Genomic DNA, 11,157 nt, shown 5'->3' with positions numbered 1-11,157 from the left:
AAAGTTTGCATGCATTATCATGACCAACCATGTTTTCTTGGAAAATGAACTTGCCTCTGTTTTCTTCTTTTTCATGTTTTCATGTAACAGAAAGCTCTATCTTCACTAGCAAGTGTAGGACTATCCTATTTTTGCTTTAGAATTGCTCAACACCGTGTAGATTGGCCCTTACGGTTTTAGCGAAGTGAGCGCAAGCAAGCGGACTGCATTCTCATATGAGAATGCAAATCGCTCTAGGGAGACCAGGCTGTAAATCAGAACATAAAATATCTAAAACTAGACTGTGAAATAATTTACAGCCTGGATATCCAGGCTATCCATAAGTCTATGGTTAATCAGAATTATGGCAGATGAAACTAACAAATTCAGCAGATCTTCATTTCAAAAATGTGTTAAAGGTTTGTTAAATCAGTATGGGTTGGGCTTTGATAAGCTTAAAAGTGCTCAAGAAAACTTATTGTTTAATTACTTAAGTGGACATGATTGTATTGGTGTACTCCCAACAAACTATGGAAAGTCAATAATTTTTCACCTCATACCTGGTGTTTACAAACTTTTCCACCCAGATGCTAACCCAATCGTGTTTGTTATAACCCCAATAAATGCCCTTATCCAAGATCAAATCCAAAGGTGTGCAGAAATTGGAATCACTGGCCTCCATTTGTGCCAAGAAAATATGGAAGCAGTGAAGCTTGGAAATTTTGATATTTTATTTTCAAGTCCTGAATGTCTCTTGGAAGAAAAGTTTCGGCATGTGCTACTGATGCTTTCTCCACGCGTTATTGGCATTGTTATTGACGAGGTTCATGTTGTTGTTAAATGGTAAGGAAATAGGAATCTTAAAAACCAAAAAACCAAACAAATCACATGTTAAGCAAAGTCTTTTATATCTATTTTACTATTCAATCAATCATATGTTGTCAAACTCAACTGTCTTTAACAAATTTAACACTTATCTAACAAGCATTATGGTATAATAAAAGTAAAAAAGTTCAAAATATTTTAGGTACCTACAAAACAAACAAAATTTAAGAATGTGTAAAATAACAAAAAAATATACAATATATTGATATTACTGTTGTATAATATCTTTATAAATAACTATGTCAGTATGTGTAAAATAACAAAAATAACTTCTTTTTCTATTAACAAGCTTTCTATACATTAAAAAATGTCAAGTAAAATTCAAAGCGTACCAAATATATAAATAAACAAAAGAAACACTGCATATATACAAAACAAATCACATGTAGAATTTTAAACTAAATTAGACTACTACAGTGTGATGATTTACATGTTTAAAAGATGCTTGTGATATACATTAAATAGAATCTGAATTATACTTTTTAGCACGATTTAGGTTTTATAAAATGATATTAATTTTACCTTTTCAGGGGACTCCCATCTACTCAAAAGCAAGCGTTTCGTAAAATGTATGCTGAAGTTGGAAATTTACGTGCAATCTTCAACAAACCATTTTTGTGTCTGACCGCTACAGCAAATAAAAAGACAACAAAAAAAATTGTAAATATGCTCCAGTTGAAGAACTATAAAATTGAAAGGTTGTCGCCTGAAAAACCTAATGTGAAAATTTCTGTCAACAAAGTAAAAATCACTTCTGATTTTGAGGAAATCATTTCCTACTTAAAACCTCTTTTAGAAGACTTTGATCGTCATGGGCATTGTGAAAAAGCTATAATATATTGTAGCAGTATCAAACTTTGTGGTGATATATTCATGCTTTTTGACAGAAAGTATAGAAATGGAACTGTTGGTATCTTTCATGGCGATACTCCCAAACCCCTCAAGCTTAGAGTTATGGAGGAGTTTTCAAAAGATCAAGGTGGAAAATGTTTTTTTATTGTGGCTACTTCTGCCCTGGGAATGGGAGTTAACATCAAGCACATTAGACACATCATTCACGCAGGGCTACCCTCAGATGTTGAGGCATACATTCAAGAAATTGGTAGAGCTGGTCGAGATGGACAATCAAGTAATGCAATTTTATTTTATCGTCCTTGTGACATTTCTCACTGCAATGATAACGATTTGGAGAGAATCATCAAAAACAAAGAGAATGAATGCAGAAGGATGTCTTTGCTGAAATGTTTCAATGAAATTCCAGATGCTGGTAGCGCATTAGATTTACATGAATGTTGTGATGTCTGTGAAAAGTTTTGCGTGTGTGAAAAATGTACAGATGTACCCGAGGTTGAAATCCCTCAACCTGAACCCTTGCAAAAAGTTAGATCAGCAAGTGAGATGGAGAAAAAAGTGGTTTTGGATTGCCTTGACCAGTTACATTTAGCTGAAAAAGATGTAAATTTAATTATGGAAAATGTTGACTTTATTAAAACTGAATCAAATATTTTGAGTCTAGGCATTGAGGAGCCTCTAAGTGTGTTTGTTAATCAAATTTTTGTTGAAGTTTTTTATTGTGACAATGAAGCTAATGATGCAAGTGAAGAAGATGATAACATTGACTTGCTATCCTTGAATCAACCATATACACCTCTCAATGATTATGAATTAGATTCTGATGACGATATTTTTTGGCAAGATTTATTTGGGTGAAATGGAATGCATAAATTGTTATCTTACACACATTAGTTTTTGGGGTTTTTTGGAAAATTAAATTCCTGTAAATATGTTATTTCATGCTTTTTGAAAAGAAAATCCCTTAGGAAAATGAAAGAATTTAGCTGAGTCAGGCGAATTTGTGATTTGCAATTTAAGTCCAAATTAATCAAATGTCTAAAAATATTGTCATCTAATTCATAATAATCATGATCAAATATCAAAACCTAATTCATAATCATTGAGAGATGTATATGGTTGATTCAAGTGTAGAATGTCAATATGTTATCCTCTTTTTTAACATTAACATCATTAGCTTTGTTGTCAAAATCAAAAACTTCACCCAAAATTTTTATTAACAAACAATGAGAGGCTTTTCAATCAATACCTAAACTCAAATATTTTGTTTACGGTTTTAATAACGTCAAAGTAAAGTTAGGAGATAAGTCAATAATATTTTCCATAATCAATTTTACATCTTTTCAGTCAAACCTAACGGGTCATAGGTTATGTTTTATATGTTTTTTTATGTAAAATAGTTATATTTTTCACATTATGTGTCGGTTTGGTCATAATCTATTCAAATCAAGCAAAATCCAAAAACTTCAAAGTGCAATACACGCTTTTTTTTATAAAAATAGTATAGTTTGGCTGGGGTGAGCATTATTCTTATTTTTCTATTGTTCTAATCAATAGGCCTATTGTTCTAACTCTGAAATCTCACCCTGATATTCTTATAAAAGTTATTTTTATAAAAAAAAGCGTGTATCCAAAAAATCTTTGTTTAGGGGTCACAGAAACATATTGTTGGCCAAATTTCACTTTTACCTGATAATCAATGTAAAAAACTAAAAAAAAAAATTGCAAATTGTTTTAAAATATAATCTTTGAAAAGGTTTTATAAACTGTCTTCTTTTTCATCGTAAAAAAAGTCTTGGTTGTGCCATTTGCCATTTTGTAGTAAGTCTTTTCAACCATTTTAAAAGTAATACCTTATTTAGTTTTTTAAATATGTCATTGTCAAAGTTTTTGAAATACTCAAGTTTCCGTCCAGGTTTTTCCTGAAAGTTTTTGCTTTGACAGTGAACTTCATTGAATAGAGAGGCAAACATGTCGTGTTTATGTTTATTTGAGTGATGGCTAGATCTTTTTGTAATCCCAGCATCTAAAAGTTGGGATTCAACCAATTCTTCCATCCCTCCTATGGCCTTGGAAATACTTTCAACACTTTCATCTGTGACATTTTGCATTCCCTGGGACTTGATTAAAGCTTTCGTCACTTTATTGATGTGCTCTAATCTTAAGTCAAGAGAAATGTTCTTTCCACGACCACCTTCATTATTGACGAAACGGTTCCATTTCAGCCTATGATACTCTCTTGCTGAGAGGAGTGCAAGTTCTCTTGCTTTTAATCGCAAGCAGATGTAGGCATACTTGTGGTTTCCGTTCATACGAAATATGAATGTGTAAATTCTATAAAACCTCATGAGCCTATCTCCATCACCTTCTTTTACTGCATCATTCGCATTCAAAAGCAGTAGACCAACACATACCCTGGAACAGCTGTAATTGTACAAATCATCATCTGCAACTTCTTTTGATGTTTCTTCCAAATTCGTTAATGGAGGTAGACCATGTTCTATTTCTTCATGCATGTTCTTTGCAGGCAAAAAGAAGAATCGCTGTAAAAAATGAAAATTAATTAAAATCAAATTTATCTTTTCACTGTATTATTTCTCTATAAATTTAGACCAAAGTGAAGTTAATTACTTACTAACGAACCACTTTTTATTCATCTGCTAATGAAAGAAAATTACTAACCCACAAATTTGTCACAGTTTCAATTTAGAAGTGTTTTCATGTTAAAGTATATGGTTGTAAAAATGGAAAACAATGTAAAGCAAAATCAGAAAAATGCCATTCTCTTTTTACCCTAATTTTTAAGATAAAAGTCTTACTTTAGTGCATTTCTTGTCACGGCACTTATGGGTTTTTTGTTCAGGCAACATTTTTGTCAGCATTTCCAATGAACCCATAACATTGTTTTTCAGAAATAAGTGAATTCTTCCATGTAGCCATCTTCTTTTTGTTGCTAAGTCTTTAGTTTCCAGTTCTAACGGAGGATGATAATCTTCAATGCTGTCAACACCTGATAAAACAACAAAAATAACAAACTTTCAAATTAACAGAATTAAAATCATTTTCTTATTTGGTAAATGTGTAGAAGAAATATACTAAGTGGAGAAATTTTGGCGCAGACAAAATTTGGCGCAATTGGTGTAAAATGCTAAAAATGACCAAATTATTTCTGTGTATTTTCTGTTTATTGTTTTTAAGTAAAAAGGTCGCATGATTATATCAAATTATTTTAATTTTGGATGTTTCAAGTTTCATATGATCTCACTGTTTATTAATATAAGGCAATAATTTATTCTGACTTTTAAACTGAAAAAGGTCTATGACATTTTTGAAAAATTAAAACTGCGCCAAAATTTCTCCACTAAAGGTATATTTTTTTCTTACCTTCTTGCTTCAAAAATCCTGAAACCAGTAACGCTTTTGTCTCAATGTCAAAGAATTCTTTCACCTCTTGGAACTTATCCTCAACCTTCCTTAGGGCGTTTTTGTTACCAGTTTTGATATAGCATTGGAAAGATAGGTTCCAGCATCCGCAGTCGATTCTTTATTAAAGAAGATTTTCAATGCAGACTAAAAGAAATGAAAAAATCTCTAGTTTAATTACCTAAAAAATAGATAATGATATAAATAGAAAATCACGATCCAATTAAATCAAATCACATTTAAAACTGTGCTTACTTCATATCCAGTTCTTATAGCATGCCAGTCTTCAAATTTCGGGATTATTCCTTGTAACCGTTCTTCTACTGTTCTCCCATCAGCTCGAGCAAACTGCACTGTTCTTGACCTTTCCTCCGTCAACTGGTCTCCTCCAAAGAATGTAAAACTTTTCCCAGTTTCGTCTTGTATTCCATACCTAAATTATGAATAGGTAAATGACATATAAATTTCTTTGCCATACTTTTATTTCCTGTTTTCCTGTTTTTTTTTGTTTTTTTTGTATACATCTAATTCTAAATTGTCAATCTTATTGGAAAACACCTACTGTTGAAGTATAGTCTATAGTTTACCTTTCTTGTATTCGTTCAATGATTTCCATCATGTCCTCGTGGCGGTTTTCATTCAGAGCATACGTTCCCAATGGAATCTAAGGATAAAATTACTTGACTGTAAATGATAGAAATATTGCCACCAAAGTTTCACGAAACGTTAGAATTAGGATTAAAGTTATTGGAGCTAAAATCTGAAAGCATTTTTTATTATTTTATTAATAAAATCACTGATTATCAAATGGAGAAACAGCAGTATGATAAGTAAACCTGTTCAGATTTCTTTGCCATTTCTTCAGAATATTGATGATCAATATGATGAACAATAACATCTTTAAAGACACTCATTGATGGAATATATTTAACCAAAATTCTTGCTGCAATGATTATAAATTCTTTTTCAACTTTCTTCAGGTCCTGTTTGGTTGGCAGAAATTCTTCTGGTGCAACATCCTTCATTTCTCGTGTTCGAACATTGCTCAAATGACTTCCATTGACCTTTAAAAATATTGTAAATTCTTTTTTGTTATCATTTTTTTTGAATGAATTGAAATTGATGTTTTTGATCATCTTCTTTGGTTTGAGATTTAACATTTTTAGAAGTTACCTTTTCTTTTATTGCAAACATGTTGAACCAATGAAACGATTTGTTTTTGTTTGTGAGTGTTTGATGGGATGGATTGACTTCAGCATCCAAATTGTCACCAATGAATTGTAGAGAAACCCCGCATTCCCCTTTCTTGACAGCATCTTCTTTCTGTATATAATCAGAGAAAACTTTCCTTAGGTTTTATACTAATTTATGTTACGTTATATTTATGAGATATATTCATAGGCGTAGCGAGATACCCTGAAAAATTTATGAGGGAGTGTAGTGTTTATGACATATTCACTATCTTTTGATAAAACAAAGACAATAATTACAGTGTCATAAAAACTGCCCCCATCCATAAACTTTGCAGGGTATCTCGCTACGCCTATGATATTTATATGAGAGTTAGAGCTAGTTTATTTGTGTTTTTACTCAACAAAGAATTTGTTAATTTTTTGCTATTTATTTTGTTTAGTTCTTTCATTTTTGTCTAGCAATTTTACCTCAATACATTATAAAATATCTTTATAATTTTACCTCTTTCTTCCATTCCAAAACTTTAGAGTCGTGATCATTTCCCATTTCAACTAATTTTTTTCTGATTACGGTAGGATGCGTAGACATTTTCATTTTGGATAGCACTTCCTGCCCCTAACATAAAATTTAACGTAATATCTATTAAATTCTCTCTGTTCAGGAAAAGAGCGTTCTGTCATTATCATTGAGACTTCTTTAGATTGTTTATCTAGGATATTATAATTTAGGTTTCCTTGTTTTATATATCATAATATAATGGCATTGTTTTGGTTTTGTCTGCTGTATATTCTAGCTAAGTATGTTGCAGGACGAACGATTATCTCTTTATGTATTTTATGATCAAAGTAAATTAAAGAACACTTTATACCTTTCTTAGTAAACCACATTGACGAAAGAACAAGCCATTTTTGTGTCTCAGAGCACTAAGCTTTTGGTTATGTGATGAAACTACTGCATTGCATATTTGTGTTGTAGAAAAGGTATCATCTTTTGTGATTTTGAAGATGACTTTTGTTAAAGTTGGAATTTTCTTTGAAAACTCTTCCATTACAGATGCAACTCCAAGATTTTTAATTGACTTTGCATCAGTTCTTGTCAAAATTGAATTTGTTGAAATAGATGAAATATCAGTAAGTTCTTCCAAGCAAAGTTTTATGAAACACTCAGTCAGATGATCTTTGTATTCTGGAAGTTTGATGAGAGTCATCACAGCCTCTGGAATTGATAGATTAGTAAGGATCAAACAATGTAATTAGAATCAACTTTTCGCCCTGATGGTCTAGTGGTATGATAATCATGCTTAGGTATGATTGGCCCAGGTTCGATTCCTGGTTAGGGCAAATTATTGTTTGTGATCTTAATTAACATTTTAATAGACTAGTAATACAAAAAAGTTAGGGTAAGACCAATTTGTTGTTCTACAGGCCTGGCCGCTTTCAAAAACAAAAAAATAATAAGAAGAACTTTTTATAACAATTAAAATATCTTTAACACATGATTTGAGGAAATCATGCTAAAAGCTGAACATTTATCCCCTCTAAATGTAATAAGTTGTACTTTAAGGTCAGAAACTTTGGCAGTTTCACAGTTTAAACACCACTGATTGTACAAACTAGATAATGTTTAAACAAGGTTAGCATTAATAACGAAAAAAATGACTCTTCTGCGAAAGTTTATTCCCACGAAAAATCTTTAGAAGGGCTATGTATCTGTGAAAGTTTTTTCCGCAAAATGCAAATTATTTGTGCTTTTTTCCAACCTGCGAAAATTTCTGACTTTAAAGTATACATTTTACTATTGGCGACTTAAATTCTTTCATTTTCCTTAGAGATTTATGCAAAAACCATGAAATTAAAATTTTACTGACAAACCAACCAAAACATATAAATCCGCAACCTGCTTGTTAAATAACAAATTTAATTTGTCTCGCCTTATAATTATAGATTTATGATTGATGATACCTTTCTGCATTTTCAGGGCAATCAATTTCACGACAATTGCTTCCATGTTGTTCAAGATTCTTGTTTTTGTTGCACCACTTTCAACAGTCTGAACAGTCACCTAATGATAATATTTAAAGAAAATATTAATTGAGAAGAGCATTCAGTAAACAAATATCATGATATCACAATGAAGTGCTGACTTTTGCATTGTTATTGTAACAGCAAGTAAGAATAATTTATATCACACTATTCTACACAAGTACAGTAACAACTTATTTTAAAAATGTTTGTGATGAGTAACTTTTAAAATATTATGTTCAATATTTTTTCATTTTAGGCCAAAATGCATGTTACTAATCTTTATATGAAAGTTGTTGTTTAGTTTAAAGTTTTGCCAACCTTTACTTGTTTATAGCCAATGCTTTTTCCATAAGTTTTCTTTGTACTTGGTTCAGTTACTGTGTTTCCCTATAAAAAATCAGATATTAATCAGATATATTTAAATCATTTTAAATACTTGAAATATTCTACTTTATTTACATTAATTTTGGTGAGATTAAATTTTGCGAAATCACAAGTTTTTGTCCTTTTCACAAAAAATTGTCTCGAGAAATCATTGTCAAAACCATGTAATTTTTGCTAAAACACATGTTTCTACTTTTTTATCAGCATAGCACTTATAAAAATATTTAGGCTCAATTTAGGGAAAACATTAAGAATATGCTAAGCAAAATACAGAGCCTTCTATTTTGTAACTGTATTTTGGCCTGTATGATTTCACCAAACACTAAATTTGACACCCTTTTCTAGAGCTGAAAAATAAAAAAAGGTTGAAATTATTTCTCTTTGCTTAGTGGTAAGGGAGGAGAAATCTTTTTTCAATCACTGATCCCAACTTTCATATTATTCCTACCGTTGTCGAAATTAGAAGACTGATGTCGAGATTAGACCAACTTACAGTATAAAATCAAAAAGCAAACTTTAAGCTATTTTTTACCATAATGTTCACCGGAATCAAATTTTCCTTTTCAGAAGATGCCAAAGGGGTAGGTAATGATATTTTCTTCCTGCTTTGTGGATGGATTGGTGTATCTTTGACATTATTCAAGTCCATACGAAGTCTCTTCCTACTTGTGATTGTTGACGAGGAAGAAGATGGACTTCTACCTGGTGATTGACTTTTTGCTAGTCGTTTGACTGTTATTACTCCAGTTGTTGAGGATTGTTGAGTGTTTTTGAACTTTTCGATAAGGGTTTTCTTGGATTCTTCATATCTTTTTATGTAACCTTTAACGCTCTCTGCTTTGCTTTTACATAAGTTACAAACTCTACACAGATTGCTGAACTGACTTATGTCTATAATTTCATTCAGAGTTTCTCTTATTTGAGTTGCAAGAGTTACATAGCGTCGTCCCTGAATGGAAATGTTAACTCCACAAATAATGCAATGCTTATGTAATTCTCTATCTTCTCTTTTTAGAACTTTTTTTGGTGTTTCATTTATTCCAGCAAGCATACTGATATCTACACTACTGATTCATGTTTCAACTTCACCAAGACTTTCGAGCATGTGGGAATATGGAAGAATTGAAAACAAGAATTTACATTCTGAATAAGGGTAATAAAATCTAGACCAGTCACAAGTTTTATGAATAAAAGTAGTGATGAAAATGCTTACCTTTTTGTGTTAAAAAAGCTGAATTCTTCAATGAAACAGATAACTTTTCTTTGCTAAAATTCCCATTCATTATGAGGATTCATGTGTGGGAAGCCAAATAACCTCTTAATTTTAAACCCTACAAATAAAAGCAGGTCTTACTTTTACAGCCTAAACATCTGAACACCACTCCCATAAACATTTCCTACACCTGCTGACACAACAAGAAAAAAAAGTTTCTGATGTGTGAGCAATCACGGCCAGCACAGATTTGTTTACATCCTAGGTTATAAAATTCTGCAGAAAATCCCGTTTTGCATGATCTCTACTAGAAAGGTTTATCGCCAAAGAAATTTAAAACAAAACTCTTACCCAGGCTTTGTAAAAAGAAAACAAACACGGTCAGGCCAGATTCCGTAATCGTTTCCTTCCAGATGTTTAAATTTTCCCGACCTTCAGAGCTTTAGCGTGTCGGAAAAAATTTCCACATCTGGTTAGACCAAGCCACCGACACTATGAACTCCCTTAAAGAAACTGGGGCGGAATATCGGCGCCTCTAGGTGGGTTCCGTCTCTCCGCAGATCTTTTTCTTGAGAAGTTGCTCTTCAAATTAGTTTTCAAGGTTGGCTTGGCTCAAATTTTTTCATCTATGGCTCAAATTTTAGGCAATTTCTCAAAGTTTTTGAAAATGTTATTTTCATTAAAAAGCGCCGTATTATTTTTTCATGAATCCCTTTAGAAGTTTTGCGGCGCATTTTTTTGCTTGAGAGTCAAGTAAACGATATAGCGCTTTCGCAGCATTAATCTTTCATATGCATTTTGGCGGAACGCTAGTGTGACTAACTGAAATTCTGTAAGAAAGTCTAAGTTCTTGAATAGTTTTACTATGTTCTGTGAAAAAATCATAACCATCAGTGAAATACTCGTTCATCTATTTAAGATTGAAGACAAAAATTAGCGAAGAAAAATAAACCTTGAGCACAAAAAATGCTTTTTTAAACACTTTTTTCCACCGAAAAACAAATAACTTTTATAGACTTACCTTCCCCAAACATTGAAGAAGCCTCTACTAATTAAAGTAAATGAGATAAGATAAGATAAAACCTTAAAATCAACCAGAATTTACAAACTTTTGTCCAAAGCAAAAGACGTGCTTTTCTTGCCGCCATCTATTTTCGGTTCCAGTTCACACGGTCTTTTTTTCATCCAATCAGATCGTGCGAT

At 31.8% G+C, this 11,157-nt stretch overlaps 2 protein-coding genes across 2 annotated transcripts; one reads left to right on the top strand and one right to left on the bottom strand.

Annotated features, from left to right (window-relative positions):
• Positions 1–322: 322 nt before the first annotated feature.
• On the top strand, positions 323–2,595 carry LOC136812450 (probable ATP-dependent DNA helicase RecS). Its single transcript, XM_067068946.1, has 2 exons — positions 323–822; positions 1,395–2,595. The coding sequence occupies exons 1-2, from the start codon at positions 344–346 to the stop codon at positions 2,572–2,574; spliced, it is 1,659 nt and encodes a 552-aa protein (XP_066925047.1). The 5' UTR covers positions 323–343; the 3' UTR covers positions 2,575–2,595.
• An 817-nt stretch (positions 2,596–3,412) lies between these two features.
• Positions 3,413–10,166, bottom strand: LOC136812374 (uncharacterized). Its single transcript, XM_067068869.1, has 13 exons — positions 9,274–10,166; positions 8,676–8,744; positions 8,295–8,394; positions 7,202–7,548; positions 6,835–6,948; positions 6,313–6,462; positions 5,976–6,203; positions 5,727–5,803; positions 5,395–5,572; positions 5,209–5,286; positions 4,536–4,751; positions 3,688–4,259; positions 3,413–3,425 (listed from the first exon to the last, which is right to left on the bottom strand). Exons 1-13 carry the CDS (start codon positions 9,790–9,792, stop codon positions 3,413–3,415), a joined length of 2,661 nt encoding a protein of 886 aa, XP_066924970.1. The 5' UTR covers positions 9,793–10,166.
• Between the last annotated feature and the right edge of the window lie 991 nt (positions 10,167–11,157).

The sequence above is a fragment of the Clytia hemisphaerica genome, unplaced genomic scaffold (assembly GCF_902728285.1).
Source record: "Clytia hemisphaerica strain Z4C2 unplaced genomic scaffold, Clytia hemisphaerica genome assembly, whole genome shotgun sequence".
In the NCBI taxonomy this organism is placed as follows: Eukaryota; Metazoa; Cnidaria; class Hydrozoa; order Leptothecata; family Clytiidae; genus Clytia; species Clytia hemisphaerica.
The sequence above is the reverse complement of the archived record's forward strand: the minus strand, read 5'-3'. Positions and strand labels throughout refer to the sequence as shown.

Excerpts from the sequence above, each read along its gene's own strand:
- LOC136812450 (XM_067068946.1), top strand. The coding sequence starts at position 344 with ATGGCAGATGAAACTAACAAATTCAGCAGATCTTCATTTCAAAAATGT. Across the intron at positions 823-1,394 it reads GTTCATGTTGTTGTTAAATG|GGGACTCCCATCTACTCAAA; the intron begins GTAAGGAAATAG and ends TTACCTTTTCAG.
- LOC136812374 (XM_067068869.1), bottom strand. The coding sequence starts at position 9,792 with ATGCTTGCTGGAATAAATGAAACACCAAAAAAAGTTCTAAAAAGAGAA. Across the intron at positions 7,549-8,294 it reads TGCCCTGAAAATGCAGAAAG|AGGCTGTGATGACTCTCATC; the intron begins GTATCATCAATC and ends TATCAATTCCAG. Across the intron at positions 5,287-5,394 it reads CTATAAGAACTGGATATGAA|TCTGCATTGAAAATCTTCTT; the intron begins GTAAGCACAGTT and ends CATTTCTTTTAG.